The sequence below is a fragment of the Homalodisca vitripennis genome, chromosome 4, assembly GCF_021130785.1.
Source record: "Homalodisca vitripennis isolate AUS2020 chromosome 4, UT_GWSS_2.1, whole genome shotgun sequence".
NCBI lineage: Eukaryota > Metazoa > Arthropoda > Insecta > Hemiptera > Cicadellidae > Homalodisca > Homalodisca vitripennis.
Window position 1 is genome coordinate 44946481 of NC_060210.1, and position 19684 is coordinate 44966164.

A 19684-nucleotide genomic window follows, 5' to 3' on the forward strand; every position below is an offset into this window, starting at 1 on the left:
TTTTGAATAATGGCAGGCTGAGAGTGTACGGAAATTTTTAAAGAGAAATCATTGCTGTGTACAATATTTAAGAATTGTACTATATATCTGATTTTTCTTTTTTATTCTTTCTTCTAGTTTAGTCATAACTTAATTATCTGGCAATAGAGGGCACATTAATAAAATCCACAGTTAAATTTGAAAATCGAAATATTTAATTATTCAACAGAAATTAAAATAGGAAAAAGATGTATTTAGAAACTAGTATACAGTATTGGTTACTACATGACAACTAGCTACTTGAAATTGTGTAAAAACTCTTTTAAGTATTTCTAGATATCATATAAATCTTGTTTTGAATTTGAATTTGTTGTTGAGTTTGATTATAAGAAGATATTCCCAATTCCTCCCCTAAATGACTTTTTGATTTTAATCCATATTTTTGTATGTTATTAATACATAAATAAGTTATGCAGAAGTGAAGAGGAAAGACATGTTCACGTTGTTTGTAGGCGGTGGAGGATGTAGATATTGCGTTAACGCCCACAGACCACCTATCACCGCCTAGCACCACATCACGCCTTTCGGACTCTGATCCATCAGACCTGGACGATGCGCGGGAAAGGAGGGTAGCAGACGGAGCATCTGTCAGCAGCCTCGGAAGCTCTGCAAGGTTAACTCTTTTTAATGTACATTGAAAGAATGTTTAAAAATTTGAAACATATATTTTTTAATAACGTTTCTTTTAAAATTAAATCTTAAGACAATTTATCAAATTGTCACTCATTCTTTTAGTTATAATATTAATTTGTGAACCATTTGGTTATTGTTTGTAAAAACTTCAAATGCACTCATAATATATAATATGTCAACAATGGCAAATGTAGATATTTTAAGCATTTTATTATGACTGGATGACTACTTGTAGTTGTACTTAGTTGTAAATTTGTGTTTTCCATAATTATTGTTTCTACAGACTTTTCATTCATTCATTCATTCAATTGAAAGTTTTTATTTGTCATTAATAAATAGTAGAATATATATATATTCTGTGTTATATATATAATTAATAACTTTGGATTTGGCAAATTCTTTGTCATAGTCTCTAACATCAAATTGTATATATGAATTCAATAAGCAATAATATAATTAGACCAAGTAGTTCGGAAAAATAATAAATATCATATGTTTATAGCCCTCCTCCTGATGTAGACATGTCTGAGAAACATCGATCGCGTCGAGACATGTCACCTCAGGGTAGCCGCAAGCGCCCCACGGTTGTACAAGTCAAAACTCATACGCTTCCTTATGAATCACAAAGACGGGTATGTACTAATACTTCAACACTAAAAGTTAAAATGGCATTTTCATATTTTAATCTATATATTTTTTCTATGAACCTAAGTTATTAGTCTTTACTTCTTCAGTTATTACTCTTCTTGGATTTGAGCAAGGCTTTCGACTGCCTGGGTCATGACCTCATACAGAAGAAACTAAAAGCACTTGGTGTAACAGAAACAGCTCTGAAATGGTTCGAAAGCTACCTCAAAGACAGAAGTCAAATAGTCGAACTAAAGTCTATTGAAAAAGGGGTGACTAAAGCATTCCGATCACAACCCCATCCTATACATAGAGGTGTCCCACAGGGATCCGTGCTGGGTCCAGTGCTTTTTATTCTTTTTATTAATGACCTTCCAGAATACTTACATGAATATACTAAAACTTTGATGTACGCTGACGATACAACCTTAATCCTTGACAACAATACACCTGAAAACCTTAGTGTAAATGCTTTTATTGCGGTCAACATGGCATATCAATACTGTGATGGAAATGACTTAGTGGTTAACCCCTCTAAAACTACCCAATTAGGGTTTGGGAGAAGAACAGGACAAATTAATTGCTCACCAGAAGTTAACTTGGTTGAACAAACCAAATTCCTCGGAATTACAATTGACTCAAGCTTATCCTGGACACCCCATATTGACCAGCTATGCAATAGACTAAACTCAAGCCTATATGCACTCAAACAGGTTAAAGAAATCGGTGATCTGACTACAGCACGTACTGCCTATTTTGCTCTATTTGAGGCACATATAAGATACGGTCTAGCTGTATGGGGAGGGACATCAAATGCTAACATGACCAGAGTTCTAATCCTTCAAAAAAAAGCAATAAGAATACTTGCAAACCTTCATTTCTGGGAAAGTTGCAGAGAGGTCTTTGCAACATTAAAGATCTTGACCGTGACCGCTCTCTACATACAAGAAGTTATTTTATATGTTGACAGAGAAAACCTATCAAGGCTTGAAGACCTGCACTACTACAACACCTGCAACTCAACTATGTATCCACTGCCCATTCACCACTTAGCACAGTATGAAAAAAAAACCATCCTACATAGGAAGAAAGCTGAGCAACTGTCTACCGATAGAAATAAGAACGAAGAAGGGGAAACAGCTAAAGATTGAACTCCATAAACTGCTCTCACACCAGGCCATCTACACACTTGAAGAATTACCAAATGACCAACCCTGGACATTAATATTCTACTCTAAATGTTTTATGTCACCAATTAGGTTTATTAATTTTTGACACTATCTCTGTACTTGAAGTATATGAATAAAGAACATTTTGACTTTGACTTTGACTTTTTATTTTGCAGGTGTTTGAACATTATTTATACTTCACAGGGATTTTAAATTAGGAGGTTTGAGTAATCAAGAATCAACTATGCTATGATTTATTAATTCAGTGTAAGGTTAAATTGTAATATTAAAGCACCAATTCAGTTTCTGGTGATAAGTGTTGTTTGTTTTCATAGCTACTCTCAGTCCCTGTTATATTCTACATAAATGATTGTAAATTTAGAAATGTTACATTTATTAATATTTTATCAAAACCTGCTGTGCCCCTACAAAATTGGTCCATGTATTGCACTGTAGACTATACATGAGCACTATAAATTTGGTTAATTTTGCCTATATTGTTACAGTTTTTTGTGTGTTTTTTGAATTGTGTATTTTATATGTCAGGGTGGAAGTAATCAGAGATCACATTCTGCTGCTCCCATGGAAGGTCGGTCACGCTCCAAAAGTCCCCATCGCAGCCTTTCCCCACCCGAATACAGGTCAGTATTCTGCATTACTGCATTCATTTTTTTACAGCTTTAACACACCGAGGTTACATTTTAATCTATTGTGATTTTTTTTTCTTTTTGTAATTGCACAGCTTGTAGTATGCGATCTTTTAATTTTCATTGCAATTTGTACAGCACATTTGCCCTAGAGCAAGTCTTGGTGATTATTTCTATTTTATTGTGAATTTTAAATTTGTTTAATGTAAAAAGTTTAATTTAGAAAAAATATGATGTTGAAAACATAATCTTCTTTTAACAAATGTAAAATTCTTTAATCAGATCAATGCACACAATCCATTGTTCAGCTGATTCCATCAGACTCAAATAATTACAATACAAAGTATCACACAATTTTGAACTGTGCAAAGGTTTAGTAAAATAACTATTAATTACTGTGGTAGTGGAAATGGTCGAGATAGAATAATTAGCTTAGGTTAAAATATTTAGAAAATGTTGTGGTTTAAAATCAATACCCAAAGTAATATTAAAATACTAATTTGTTAGTTAGTACAGGAAATTTACAGCTACAGAAAATGTCAAGTGATTTAAGACAAATTTTTCAAAACATTTTAATTCGTACAAATGTTCTATCTAAACAATTGTTAATACAAGACCTAAGAATAAAAATGATAGGTTTGTTAAAACCATCAGAATGAAAGCTGCATATATACAAATATAGTTTTAAAAGTGTAAGTTAATTTTGTTATTGAAAGCTTGCATTCTATTAATAAGGTTTGTGCAGCAACAATATTTGGCTTCTAGTTCATAATAAGTCAAAATGTCACTTACATAATTATATTCTTAAAATATTTTAGCCTCTCTGTGGAGTGCTATCTGTTGATTAACTGTTTATTGAAGATAGATAGTATAGGATACAGAGTGTGGCTAGAAAAAAGTCCTGATAAAGATGAAAAAGGTCCTGTGTATGATTTTCCTCAAACCTTTGGTTCCTCGGACCACTTTCTCCATAACCACTCAAATAAGGTTGTCAAATGTTAATACAGTAATTATAGTTGTATTTTATTGTTTGTAAACTCCAACACTGTTGTGAGTTTAAATGACAGTATCCCTAAATAACTTTGTTGATGTCTTTTTTTACTTAAATTGGTCTGCCAGGTTTTTGGTTGTCATTAGGGTTTTTATTAAATCATTGGGTATTATTAAATCATCTGAATACCAATAAATCTGTGTAAAATCTTTTCAATATACACATGTAGCAACTTTTTAAAAGTTGAACTTATAAATTGTTGAAAGATTCATTATTCTTTTTTTATAGCTCAGCATTTACCTAATTAATTGTCATATCATGAATCACTTTCAACTGGAATTAATTAGTAAGTTGGGAAGATGAAACCATAATTGTACCCAAATTGTACCTACACTCAATCGTCCAGTCTCAATAACAGACCAATTACTTTCTAGCCAAACTTCATTTTGTGTTACAAGTTTTCGTACATTTTAGAATTTAGTTTTTTACAAATTCAGGTAAACATTAAAAAATATTTAATTTGTGTATTCATTGATACTGCAATATACAAGGTATGCCACATCATGCATGGAATAACAGGCTTTGTTCAATTCTGTATAGCTCGTTTCATTTTCGAGATATCCCTCTGAGTTGTAAGCCTTGTTAACACTCAGTCAAATCCAATGGAGGAACATACACCATCATCAAACTCTATCAGCTATAGATAACTGTATACAAATAAACTGATACAAATAACTGATATAACGAAATATTTAAGGACTCGATACAAGTTAGGAAAGTCTTACCTACCAATCCACCAACTATCACATGTGAAAATGTCATACGATTGAGCTCAGTCTGTTAAAAAATGTTTTATGAATTATTTATTGCTATCGTGATTACTCATAAAACCAATTAAAAAATCTAAAAACAATGTAAAAAATTAAAACTAAATCTCATGGAATGACATGTACAATTATTGAACTAAATTTTCCTTCTATAGAAATAAAGTTTCATGCAAACTTTCAAGTATACACATCTGTTCATATTTGAGATATGAGCAGCCAGGTTGAGAAGTGAACTTTAAAGCAATTAACAAAGTTTAAAAGACATGTTTAAAAATTGCTATGTAAAATGTATTAATACACCCTTCACAGTGCTTGAATTTTCTTACCAAATCAATAATTGAATCATGTGTATCATTGAATGACGTATATCTGAGGGCTGAGTGGTTGTCATCCCAGTAAAATATAGGCAAAAAAATGTACCCTTGATTAAACTAACCCATGGCTCTCCTCTGTTTGTATCAGGTCACTGCAACTATTGAGAGTCTTATTAATCAGTTCTTGGTAATTTTGAATTTCATACATTACTTATTAGTTGTTACCATAAAATAAACACCCAAACATGAATTATAATTATGACCAGTTATAAGCAAAATTGTTGTGCTAATTTTATATAGAATCACATTTATATTTTTTTCATAATAGCTTTATAGGCAATGTCATATTTAATGCTTATTTTTGTAGTGTTCTACAGCATGTATAAAGCACGCACACATACTTTCACATTTTAGAATCTACCAGCCGAGTGTTGTGCTTCCATCCCATGCGTATGTGCCTCGCTTTTCCTCCAGGTCCGCTACCGCTACCCCCATCACATCGCCCAAGAAACGTCAACTGCCGCAGATTCCACACTCTGCACACTCTACGATTCTTCGGGAGGCTCTTCGGGAACGAGTTACACAGGTGAGTTCTGTCATATCATTTACTTTTAATGTGTAATGTGTGTTTTAATGTGTAGCAATAAACATATTTTTGAACTGCTAAACTTATCTGTAAGCAAGACACTTGGTTATTTGACTTAGTATATTAAAGTAATGGACTTTCATGGCATAATAAAAACATAATATTAGTATTAGACCAATATTTTTAATAATTTCCATTTTATCAGTGTGAGATAGTTTTATAAAACATGCAGATAGTAAATTAATTATTCATCAAGACATCTACTAGGGGTTTGTAAACCATCATCTCCAATAATTTTATGCAATCCAGGCTTATAAACCTAGCATATACTTGTTATTAATCTTGAATGCAACTATTCTGTCAATCGATGGCAAGCTCGGATATTTATAGCTATACTCTATATGGTATTTCAAGAGCAATTCTCAAAATCATCTTTTACTTGTTGACAAATATTGGGAAGTTGTCCCAAAAGAGTGTGAGCATGCCATTCCCCGGTGAGTACAGGTGTGCCGGCATGTTAGTCAGCTGTCTTTTGAATTCAATTCCAGGTACTTGATTTATTCTATCCATAAAAGCTGCAATTATTCATGGCACATGAACAATATAAGCACCTGTTACTGAATGGTACTGCTTTGTAGCATCGTTTCAATGGATTGTATAACATCCTCATATTTACACGGGTTTTACCGTATCTATTCATAATGCCTTAATGCCACGAAAAACAGATTTTGACTTAGATAAACATTTTCAATATGTTTGATCTTATTTGACATACCTATGTATTTAATAGATTGTTATTACGATTTTATTTTGTGTCTGTTTACTATTCATAAAAAGTGTAATTTTTATCACTTGAAAAAGTGTTAGTACTTAAATAAACGTTTTGGTAAACATTTTTGTATAAACATTTTATGTATATACATAAACATAATTAAATAAATGATCAAAATTGGTCATACCACGGCTGACCGGCACATTCCTTTGTGGTAGGCAATAGTGGATATGCCAGCACTCTTATTCAGGTTAAAACTAAAAAGTATTTGTACAAAAATAGTAGAAAAAATTAAATTATTTTATAAGTAGACTACTGTTATTGGATTATTTACAGTTCAACAGTTCTGTATTGAAAATTCTTAGCAAATCTAATGGTTCACGTATTGTATCTGAAAACCTTTTTATGCCTCTAGTATATCATGCAGATATCTCGTAATTTTACTTATGTATTTGCTCTAAGCAGGTTTTTATATAACATAATGAACACTCAAAAATTCATAATAATAAAACATACTGTATATGTAGTCAACAATAAAATCTTATTGCTTTTTTATTAGTATTAGAGCTTGTTACAATTTTTGTAGTTAAATGTATTTTCTCCCTTTTAAACTTTTAAATATGCATTAAAGCAGTGTACAAAGTGTGTGTGGTGGACAGATGAAGTCTTATTGCTATTTAAGTTGGGCTTTTAATTTCAATCTGCATGTAGGTTGCACAATGAAAACTTAATTTTACTTTCCAAGCAGACGATTAACTTTCCCTGAAGAGGTCCATTACAGTATGGGATCCATTCATTAATTTAATGTACAACAGAGATAAATTGAAACCCTTAAACAATAATGCATTGTAGATTAAGCGTTCTAATACACATCTATGAATGCGTAACAGGAATTTCTCTCAGAAAAACTTAAGGCAGTGCACAATAGAATGAAAATTGACTAGAACTCAAAATGGGCTAGAAGATAAAATAGTTAAATAGAGGGACTAAATAAAAGCAATTACTTTCCCTCCTCATTAAGGTTAGTTATAATTGTGGGAACTATGAAAACAACATATACTGTTTTTTATTGTACAGACTATTGTGAATTCATAATGCTACTGTTTTTTAGTATATAATCACTTCAGTTTCAAGTAATTTTAAATGACCATGGTGGCACTTTTAATTTCTTTTCTGTTGGATAACAATGAAAGAGATGGAAGTTTGTTTGGTAATGTCAGGATTGGAAAAAATCTGAGGAAAATAGGGGAAATACAATGAGCTTACCTTCATATTTATTGGTAAAGTCCAAAAGTGTTACAATATTTCGAGTCTTGACAGTTTAATGTAAAAATCACATCTACAGTTTCCCAACTATCATAATAACTAATTATCAATAATTAACATATTATGACATATCAATATTATAACATATCAATAACTAATTATCACCGAAATAAGCTTAACACATTACTGTGATTTTCCTCATGCTCCTCTTCCTTTGCAAGTTTCTGTTATTACAGATTGTACTCTTTGTTTTCTCTATATTCCTCTTTAATCTGAGTGTTTTATAGTTAGAGATATCAATAAGTTAGATTAAATTATCGAAAATTTATAGGCCTACCTAAAGGAAGTGAAACATGTAATTATTCAGTTGAAACATTTTCATCCACTCAATATAAAAACTAGAACTTTTAATTGTCCTATCAACTTATTAATCGAGGATGTTGATTAATTAAAGTGAAAGTAAACTGTTAAAGTGCTCTACATTTACAAGTGTAGAGTACTTATTTTACTATTTAAAGAGGGAATTTTTAAGTTTTATATTTTTTGCAGTGAAATTTAATGTCGTGAATATAGGTATACAATACACTTTAACCCTCCGACTGCCATTCAACCGATACTTGTTTATTTTTGTTCCTTAAATGCGAAACAATGGCTATCCATTGATTTGTATCACCTGTTTAATCAGTTGTTATAATATGTAAACAATCAAGTATCGACGTGATCATATACCATTGGAAAGGTGGAGTTGCCAAACACAGCACTTGTTTTTACAATTGTTCTATAACAGCAGAGTAATTTAAGAATGATGTTGGTGTTTTCGTCTTTACATAAAAAATAGTTCAACCACTTTTTTGTTTTTGTAATTGTTTTGTGGTTTAATAACAAAATATCACTCTATATCTGGATTAGAGTGATTAGAATATATATATATATATATATATATATATATATATATATATATATATATATACATATATATATACAATATATATACAAATATATATATATTTGTGACCTTTAGGTTATTATACAATTTTTAAAAACCCAAAAACATTATTACAATAACTGTTTTTATCAGGTAACTATCCCTTTGTTTAGAAACGTATTATAACAATTTTTATTTATACTTACCTTCAAAAATAAAAACCTTAGATTTCACAAATTATTTATTATTTTAGTGTTCTCTAGTTAATTGCAAATAAAATGGTACCAAATATAGTTAGGTTTAAATAAATGTATAAACATTTTTTTTAATTTATGTGTTTTTGATCACAAAGACCACGCTTCTTTTATTCCTTTCAGTTTTTGCACTAAAAATAATTTATTTACCCAGAGACTCATTAAAAACCATACATTTTCTGAAACTGGACTAAATTTGTGACCTTAGGTTATCTTAGAATTTGAAATTGATTTACTGAACTATATTTTCCAAGCACACATATTTTACATGCATATTTCATTCACATGAGAATTATTATTTATAAAATGTTGGCTTCAGAATAACTATTTATGTATTTAAATTTGTGAGCTATGTGCTGAAGTTAAACATGATATATGACTTACAGGACATGGAAGAGAGAGCTCACCTGATGAAGCAGAGAATGAGACAGATGCAGACACAACGCTCAGGATACGCAGGTAATGCAGATAATGCTCATAATGTAGCTTCAAATAAAATTTAAAATAAAACTTATGACTTTCATGCATTTAAACCAAAGTTTAGAGGAAATTAGCTTTTGGTGAGGGGGCGGGGAGAAAATAATTATAAAGATGTTTAGAAATTTGTTAGTTACCAGGGGTTTTTTGAACTATTACACTCAGCATAGAAAAAATCTATCAAAAAGGGACATTCTCCTTTTTTAATGTGATCATTAAGGCATTATGAATGGTATTTTACATTTCTTGTAATTAAAGTTAAAGTCAATTTCTACACACTTTTCCCAACAAACAATTATTTGAGAAAACGTTACCTACATCACATATGGTGTCAACCAAAAATGGCTTCTACTGCCAGTAATTAACAACTGATAGCAGATTGAGAATTATTATACATGGCACAGCACTCCTTCAATGAATATTTGTAGAAAAAACCTGTGTTACAGGATGCCTGGTTGATGATAGTTACACTGCCATTAACAGAGAACTATTAAAGTCATCATACAACGAATTATCCCTGTGTGATTCCCACGCGATTCTTCTACGTCAACCACTACAATAAATGATGGTTAAAGAACTGAAACACCTTCCTGTGAAATTTCTTGTCATTCACCATCAAACATAATTAAATCTTTAAGAATGACCTATTTACGACCTTTATGGACATGAATTTTTGAACTACAGAATACAGAAAGCTTTATTCATAAACATCAAGTTTAGAACAGGTGTCAAATACATAATAATATAAATGAGAAAATCAATACAATGTAGTGGAAATAAATTGTATTTAGCTCCTTATAAGTTTTTAATAGTTGTTGCGGCTATTTGCATGTTCAAGGAATTCACTGATTGTGTAAATTGATTTCTTCATAAGCCAGGAATACAGTCTTTTTTTAGTTTTTTTTTCAATTGTCTTGAGCTCGATAGGTAAAGCATTAACTACTTCTATACTTCTACTTCATTTCAATGTACATTTGCCGATGGATACCCATGTCAATCTTTTTTATTAAAGCTCAATTCAGGTATTGTTAATGCCAAATCAGGTATTCAATTTTATAAATCAAAGGAACATAAAAGAGGTCAGATAATGGCATTTTTAAGGTAGAAGAATCAGGGGTAAGGTCCGAGGCCTTTCCCAAATTGTCAAATACCCATAATTTAAGATCAACCATAAAAAGAAAACCTTGGCAGATGACCTAGAAAGCCACTGCCTACACTTCTGCATCAAAATAAAACATTTTATTAAGAAGAGCCAGTGGCCTCACGATCATAGGCATTAAACTTTGAATCTGAGTTAGAGATAGTTAAGTTCGGTTGCACCTATTATTGGTACCATTGATTTTTACTTTTCTCCTTATTCAGTTTGATTAAATCTCGCACAGACCAGTGGCCCACGAAGATGGACAGAATAAGGCTATGAACGGTATTTCACCCTCATTTACAAAAATCCTATGTTAAAGTACAAAGCAGTTACAAATCTCATTTGAAATTAAAAGAGAAACTGCCAATACTCTACAGCTTGGGACAATAGGAAGATAGAAAAGTATTTATGCTGTAATAAGGTAGTAGTAAAAAGTAAATATTTATTCTACAGTAAATATTTACGCATGGTATAATGTCAAAATAATTTTATTTACACACAAAAATCCCAAAATAACATTGACCATATATTTTAAAATTAATTACAAAGATTAAAATGTTACATGTTAATTTGAGTCACATGTAAAACTAAACCCCTCAGTACCCTCCATCAGTGATTTGGCTAAAATTTTTTTTAAATCAATCACAATACACTAGCTTGCCAACGGTCAGGGAAGCAAACATGCCTACCAGAACACAGTGCTCTGTGACGGTGCAGAATGTAGTGAAGGGGCCACAGGTTTGTCAGGCGAGTGATTGGTTGCAGGGGTGGACTAAGATGATTCACTGGGACATAACGTTGGTTGGCTTCAAGCAATCGAAGGACATATTGACATCAGAGCCGTCTCACTGGATTTGATGATGACAGAATATGGATCCGAGTATGGTGGGTGCAGGCTCTTTTACACAAAGACCTGCTTGCAGGTAGCAAGGTTTAGGCAAACCTGTCTCACAGGGTTTCAGGTAATGCTCCAACGAGATTCATATGAATGTGTTTAAACCTTGAGGAAGGCAGAGAGAAAGTTCCCACAGGTGTTCAAGTGTGCAGGGTTAACTTTTATTTCTGGTAATCCAAGCACGAGCGGACCCAGAGTCAATAGTCAGAGCTTATTGAAGGTTAGACAAAACGTGTCACTAATCAAACTGTGATAGGCCTCAGGATGTGATAGGCCTGGACAGTTTGGAATGCAGCATTAAAAAAACTCTTGGTTATGAAGGGTCAAAAAGTAAGATTCAGTAGTTCACGATCCTATGTTCTGTGCTTTTGTTGAGCAGGACTAACCTTCTCGGAGAAGAACAACAAAAGCTGCCATGTCACACCTTCTTTCTGTTGTAGAGTAGCTTCCTGGTCAAATAAATAAAAAATTATAGTAGAGCATCCGGGATCAGATAGGCCAACAATTTCACCTCACAAGACTGCACTTACAAGCCTGAAATGCTTCTTTTCCATTCTCTGTCCAGACAATTTGTGCATTACCTTTTACATTTCCTTTCAAGAGGTCATATATAGCGGGCTCTGTAGCGAAACAGCGTTGGGCTGAAAACAACAAGGTACGGTGATTCCCAGTCAGACTGCAGCTAGACGTTAAGGCTTATAGCAGTAGTCCTGTAGTGCTGTTTTGTGTTTGATCGGTAAGGCTAGCTTTCCTTAGGGCCTGGTGATCTCTGGGTAGTTTTGAAATAACTGGGAATATGCAGAGAGAAAGTTATCATTTACGGTCTTAATGATACTTAACCAAACTGCAACGATCTGTACGGCCACTTGTAACCAGTTAGGTCTTTTTGTCAACCAAATACTTTCGGCGGATGTCCACTAGGAAACCATAGTGGTGCAATAAGTCTACTACAACAAAGTGGGTGGCTACATTAGCTACTATGAAAAGTCACATAAAGGCTCGTCTGTGTCCAAAATATAGATTTTACATCACCAAACCGTAGGTAGGAATGCGTGTGGCCAAGGCCTCCAGGTTGTTGGTAGTGGTAGTGGTCTCCGCTACTTCACGTCGTGGATTGTGTGTAATGTGGTTCTGTGTTCTGAAAAATGTTTCTAAATTTTGATTTTTCGTGATGATGTTTGCAGGAAGCATGTCAAGACACTTCACCGGTCTGTCGGACAGTGATCTTCCCTCGTCAGACATGGGCAGACATCGCCACAGCTATGGCCGTGCCATGTCTCCAGATAAGGATATCATTGGAACTACAGATCTGGGTGATAGTGACCTAGAGAGTGTTGTCAGCATCACTAGCAGTGCCTTCTCCACACAGAGTGAACGCCCGCGTGGCTCACGTGGTTTTAGGTACTCATCCACATACTGTACTTAACTTTAATAACATGTTGAAGAACTGTATTGTTTATGTGTATAGTATAAAATATATTAGGGTCAAAAGTAAGATTTTAACTTGGATATATAATAATATAAGCTAAAGCTAAATTAATTTAAAAAAAACTAAATATATGTATGTATACTTCATCTAAATATGATAGTCCTTAGTGTTCAGTAGATTTGATTTCTGTAATGAATTTTTATAATAATAATTGTTAAACTTTTGACTACTCAATATCTAGAGATAAAATTCTTAACATCCAAACTTGTCCATCTAAAACATTTTATAATCATTAAAAGAAGAAGCTGAACCGGAACCAGGTCTGAACATTTTTATGATCATTCGAAACAAAAGGTAAATATTTTTTTATTTCCCATTGTTTATTTAATATATGAATGCAGTATTGCAATTGTAATTTCACCACAAATACTATGAATATCTCTAATAAATAAAGCAAACCTGTTTTTGATTTATTAGACTATGACATCCTACCGTCTTCACCTTATTTGTTGGAAAAACAAATTTACACTGCATAGCTGGCTTTCACTTTAGTTTTTAAAATAAAGTATTTCTATTATTAATATATGTCTGGATGGTCTTGTATCTTATGTTAACTCACCTAATTTCTTCATTGCTCGGTTTGTTTAAGTATATTCACAATGAAACATAGTAGAAATACAAATTTCTTAACAGATATTTCATGTTGGTTGTACTGACTGAATATACGGTTATACTAATCTGTAAAACAATTATTTTAGTAATGGAGGCTGATTTATTGCCGGATTTTCTTTTGAATACTTACAAAATTATGTTTTTACATGAATAAAAAGTATATCTTTTTAATAGTACTACTTTATTCATTTTACTTTTACTATTACATTAGCATTAACACAACTTTCAGAAATAAAAACCTTATATGTATTGAAAAAAAATCAGTGAAACAGAAACTAACCAGAATAACTTTCCATTTGTTTTGTTGCAGTGCTAAAATGCGAGATTCCTTTACTGGTAGTTCCAGTATTTGTAGTTTGTGTAAAGTAAAGAGTTCTGTAAGCAACCCACTGTTCCGTAGACAAAATTCACTTCCTAACCGTATGTCACACCCTATTCACGTAAAACTGATCTGTGACAAGCATGCCTTGCATGAGGCACCATTGCGAGATGTCTTGCTTTCAGACAGTGATGTTTCTAAAAGATTTCAAGACGATGATGACGCTTTCCATGAAAAATATTTGGGAAATTGTCGTATTGTTTCCAATAACTGGGATGATACTACAGTTAGAGATTTCAACTTTGATTCGGATTGTTCTGGATCGATTGCTATTTGCCCTTCATTAAATGATTTAAACTCGAGTTCTGAAGATCTATTGAATAATAAGCCAGAAACCTTGTTAAAGAAAACTAGATTCAAAATTGATGATTGGAGAAGAGATTCTGATCAAACTGATGATCATTATGAGATTTTTAGCACTAATAAAATTGAGGATAATAGTTCTAATTATCATACAAATTATTCAGGTGAACAAACAACAAACAAATTGGATGAACATAATGAAGAAAATACAGCTAAAGATGAAAGTGTTGATGTTGCCCCTCCACCTGACAATCCAAGTAAGAGCCTTTGTAACACTCCTGACACTCCCACCAATAAACGTGTATTTTTGAGATGCAAGTCACAAGTTGAAGTTGAGCCCTCTGTCACCCCTCCCTCTGCTTTGCCCCCTAGCGACTACGGGGAGAGAACACACTCCACAGTGCAACCACCTCCCCAGAACAACAAACGACCTCCCTTCTCCAGAAGTCTTTCCAATGCAGACGTCCAGCCTGATGAAAGAGGAGGTCAGTCCCATACTACAGTTTTTTTACACTTTCATTTTTTGTATGGAGCTGTAATGATTATGATGCTCTTTCCAAAAATCTTATTCTTGACTTCAATATTTAATTAAATCTAAAGAAAACAAAACTTAATTAAATATTACTGCCCCAATGTTTTGAATGTTTTATTTGTTTAAGTTCTTGACTATCTAGGTTATATTGTAATTCAATAGCCTCTAGAATATCCTATGTCATTGAAATGGTTCTGTTTCTGTGTGATGTATCAAATGGATTGTTCTGGTAATTAACAAAGAAATAACACAAATTTGTTCAATAACAGATGGAAGTCTGAGTGACACTGCAGTGAGCCATCACCACCATATCAACGGATCTCGGCGCAAGGTAACAGTTGGTAGCAGTGCAGGGACCACAGGAGGAAAGCAATCCCATGGCCAAGGAATGGGCAAAAAGAGCAACTCTACCAGCCAACTGTCTGCCACAGGTTAGTTTAGCCAACGTGTACTAAAAGAAAATCATAGTTACTCCTCAACTAATAAGAAAACGTAAAATTCTTACTGTTAATACAATTATGACTTTTAATTTGATTTGTGAGTTTAACAAATAACTTAAGAGGGTATGTTAGTTAGCTGCCAGTTGTGCATCTGTGGCTCTGATTGTAACGTAGGACTAAAGTTTAATTCTGTGTTGTAAATAGGAACTCGTCTCAAATCTAACTTCGAAACCTAGATTTTAGGGTATCAATGGAAAATACAATTTCATATGGGAAAACCTTTACTGAATATAAACTATAAACAATTAATATTAATAAACTTTAGCCCTATGCTAAAAGTGGAGGAGTCTCAGAAGTGTGACTGACATCTGACCAGCGTTGCCTCTTAACCCTTTGGATGCTAACGTCCGAGACTAACGCACAACCTGTCACCACCAGCACCTGAGACAGCTGTACTACCCAAAATTGCCAAGGCTTACTTTAACATTTTTTCAGTGAGTTATGTTTCACTATGTACTGTCCTCAGGTTCTAGGCAAATTGAATTATTTTTATGTTTTGTATCTAATTGTTGTATGTACTATTAAATATATCAAATTGTGTATTTATTAACAAAAATGATGTGTAACTTTGTAATGTGGCAGTGGCAAACAGAACATTTTCTTACTAAAATCTCACTTTAAAGTAACAGATCGGTACTAAAAATTTTATTTTTGCCTGTACCAAACATATTTATTCTCTACAGTTACATAAAATACTTCACGTTATGTTATATGTAATACTCTTAAAAAATTTCAAAAAACTTTATTTTGAGAAATTATTAGAAAAGTTTTTGAAGCCATTAATATTAGAAAAATGTACTATCACAAGAAGTACTTTTACAGTATTGTATCTATATGATATAACATTTGTTTACTGCTAATAGATAGTGTTAGTTTTTATTTTAAAAAGTAGGAAAATCCAATAACCAATCTTTAATATGTTGAAGAAAATATTTACCTTTGTTGATATAACTTTTTGAAAAAGTAGCTTGTTTTTATCTTTTGCTGCCTTGGCCTTTTTCACTCTACAGAACTGCATACAGAACAATTCTATTAAATAATTTCATTAATTAAAAACAAACAGCTAAGATAATCTAATTAGCACCACGACCTTGATAGTTATTTACAGGCAGTCTTATTTACTTCCTTAAAATACAAAAACAGTCAAAACAAACTTTAATAAAGAGATGTGTTTTCTGAATGGATGATCGGACATTGGCGGCCAAAGGGTTAATATTGGGGTGTTTACAGTATTAGTTACTATATTATATTAATTTTTAACTTAAATGTGTGGTTGGAAAGATCAGCAAAACTTGCTTTACTTACTTTTTTCACTATTAAGTTTACTCTTCTACTTTTTTGTAACCTTAATTCACAAACTCTTAACCCTTAGCACAAAGATTAGAATTGCACTTCCATAAGCATAACGCTGGAAAACCAATGAATTATAAATATCGACGTATAAACGTTGATATCAATATTGCAAAAATAAACATTGATATTATATTTTAACAAATAAAAATCAACAAGAAAGTTAGGAAAACGATAATAAAATTATTTTCATCACAACTATAATAACAAAGTACTTAATAACTTAACTACTTGTTTCTCCTCCAAGAAAGTCATAATTTGCCATGTTTGACTTGACTTGAAAAAGGGGCCGCCCGAAGCAGATGGCTGAGAACAGAGAGGAAGGAATAATTTGCCATGTTTACTCTGCAAAAATAGCTTACTTTTAGAACATATATTAACACGTTCGCTACCACCATGTTAAGAAAAGTCGTATACCTACAGACCAGCCGGCTCAAATATGAGCCGCACGGTTTCTTCCCGTGCACCGGCGTCCCAAATATGCGCCGCTCGGGGCACCTCAAATAGACTGACGTCCCATATTTGCGCCGCTGTTTGCATGCCACTATTATTGCCATGAAAAATCACTGGTCTATTTTAGAGGCTTGATACTTTTGTATTGGTCTATGGGGATGTCTGGCTCACATGTGGGACGCTTGGTCTCTGGATATCTTAAAAATTACGTCCTATCATGGCCTATCATGCCAACTTGTTATAACCAGTGGCACAATAATTAGACTATGAATATGTGAGCACTTAAATATAATGTAGCGTGGAACATTCTGTCTATAAGTGTAAATTTAATAACTTATTTAATAAATGTTCACTTAATTTGTTAAATAGTTATGACATATGGGTTAACAGTCATGTATTATGTCTTGTAGAGTAAAAAGAACCCCATTTATGTTTTTGTACCTTGAAATAAAATAAATTTTATTTCTACTTAATTTTCTTATATTCTACTTTTTTAATTTCTAAACTTAAAATTCTTGTAGGCCTATAGCCTAATAAGATATGTATGATAATACATTCAACGAACTTGTATTTGTGACTCTGTTGTTTGAGCTTTTGTACCATGAATTAAAATACTATCATAATAAGATATGCATGTTTGATTGAAACATACCCTAAAACCTACAGTAATTGACCAAATAAATAGTGGCTTATGGGACGCTTGGTCTACGCTAAGATTTTGATGCTATAGACTGAGCGTCCCACATATGCGCCGCCGTAAAAAATTACGCAAATCAGCAATATATCAAATAAGAACAGTACAGACGTACATTTTAGGTTATTTTGTTGAATTATAGCTCAATTCAACAATATTTTATCATTGGTCTATGGTTAGTCTCACACCAATCATTCTCGGTCTGTGTAGAACAACCACATTTTGTAACGTTGGTCTGGTACGGTGACCCGGGCGGCGCAAATATGCGCCGCCTGGTAGCGAACGTGTTAATACAAATGTAGAACCTTAAAAAAGATGTATTTACACACTGAAGGAAACCTCATATTTATTCACAGTTTTACAGTAGCAAAACACAATAAAGTTTTCTGCCTTTATTATCATATCATCACTTTATACTTTGCTGATATAGCTATCAAATCATGTTCTTGTAAAAATGCAATAGTATTTTTTCCATATGCATTAATTTTATTTTCATAAATGAAATTACATTAATTTCATCTTTCCACTATTTTTACTTTTATCAACAGGAGGTTTCAATAAATACAATTGTAATATCAATATCTATAATGGATTATTTTGTAATATCCGTATATGTATTGGTTGGTTTGCCTGCCTGTTATGAAAGTGCAACCCAGAATTCAAAATAAAATAACTGGTATTGTGCAGCCATTAGTAATATAGTTCAGGAGCTGAGGGCCAATTTGCATGTTACACTCAAGCACACTACTTTACTATTCTTGAAATCAATAGAAATATTTCCTCTAAAAAATGGACGGTCAGCTGCACCAGTTTTGGTGGAGATTGAATTGTGAGGGCAACTAAAAGGTTAAAAATATGAAATAGTAATGTTTTCCAATCATATGTTTTCTAAGCTTGAAACACATAAAAACAACCTTCAGACATGTACATTTAATGTTAAATCAGCATCAGCTAATCGTGTATGAAACCTTAAAATTGTGACTTTCACTCTCCTTATCTAGTTGTCGGACTATTATTTATGTAGCTGATGCTAGGTTTTAAGTGTATTAAGTAGAAAATATATGATATGAAAAAATATTGTATCACATATTTAATATTGGATACCCTTCATTGCTACCACCCAAATTAGTGTGGTTGACAATCAAACTTGTTGTTAGAAAAATTCCTGAATCGTTTTCAAGAAAAACCATGTGTGTTTATATCTAATGCAAATTGGCTCTCAGTTCCTAGACCATATTGTTATTTCTCTACTAGTTAGATTTGTTTTTATCACGTTTCTTCACAACTTTGATGGCCAGTAGTATTGCTGGATAACACATAGTGCTGGTCTAAAATGTTTTCTTTTTTCAGATTGTTTTTTCTGCAATATACTTATTCTATAATTTGTTTGGACTGATTTAGACCACTTTTAATAATTATATTTACTTTGTTATTGCCAAGTGTGAAGATGAAAACCGTGCTTTGTATACAACTAATACTGTTAATAGTTGTTGCCTCAGTAATCTTGAGGTACATTCATGAGTTGGAGCCTACTGAATTAGGATCCATAAACCTATTTAACTTTTTATAGTGTAATTGTCTTACCCATTGTATAACCTTTGTATTACAATGTTCAACAGAAGTAGCCTGTAATATCTGTGTTCTGAAAATTTTCCAGGACAGTTGAAGTACTAGAACTATTGTACAAACACGTTAATGCAAACATGCAAACAAATAGATTTTACCGAAATATTACCCAGGTATTAGTATTGAGCATGAACAGTGATCATCACAAGTAGGAGACAAATCTAGATTGGAGTTTCAACATTA

At 32.6% G+C, this 19684-nt stretch overlaps 1 protein-coding gene and 1 long non-coding RNA gene across 10 annotated transcripts in view; one reads left to right on the forward strand and one right to left on the reverse strand.

Moving 5' to 3' along the window:
• The window catches only part of LOC124359254 (regulating synaptic membrane exocytosis protein 2), a 206148-nt gene that overhangs the window by 136250 nt on the left and 50214 nt on the right, over positions 1 to 19684 (forward strand). For 7 of the 9 annotated variants that reach the window (XM_046811843.1, XM_046811844.1, XM_046811846.1 and 4 more), the window contains 8 exons: positions 492 to 652; positions 1175 to 1304; positions 3015 to 3109; positions 5662 to 5833; positions 9437 to 9509; positions 12748 to 12964; positions 13975 to 14831; positions 15148 to 15309. In XM_046811843.1, coding sequence (XP_046667799.1) covers positions 492 to 652; positions 1175 to 1304; positions 3015 to 3109; positions 5662 to 5833; positions 9437 to 9509; positions 12748 to 12964; positions 13975 to 14831; positions 15148 to 15309 — 1867 coding nt within the window. The remainder of the gene's footprint in view (positions 1 to 491; positions 653 to 1174; positions 1305 to 3014; positions 3110 to 5661; positions 5834 to 9436; positions 9510 to 12747; positions 12965 to 13974; positions 14832 to 15147; positions 15310 to 19684) is intronic. The other 2 variants (XM_046811849.1, XM_046811850.1) reach the window with 1 other exon arrangement.
• LOC124359255 lies at positions 172 to 17486 on the reverse strand. Its single transcript, XR_006922132.1, has 3 exons — positions 16684 to 17486; positions 5649 to 5840; positions 172 to 645 (listed from the first exon to the last, which is right to left on the reverse strand). It is a non-coding gene; the product is annotated as an uncharacterized LOC124359255 (long non-coding RNA).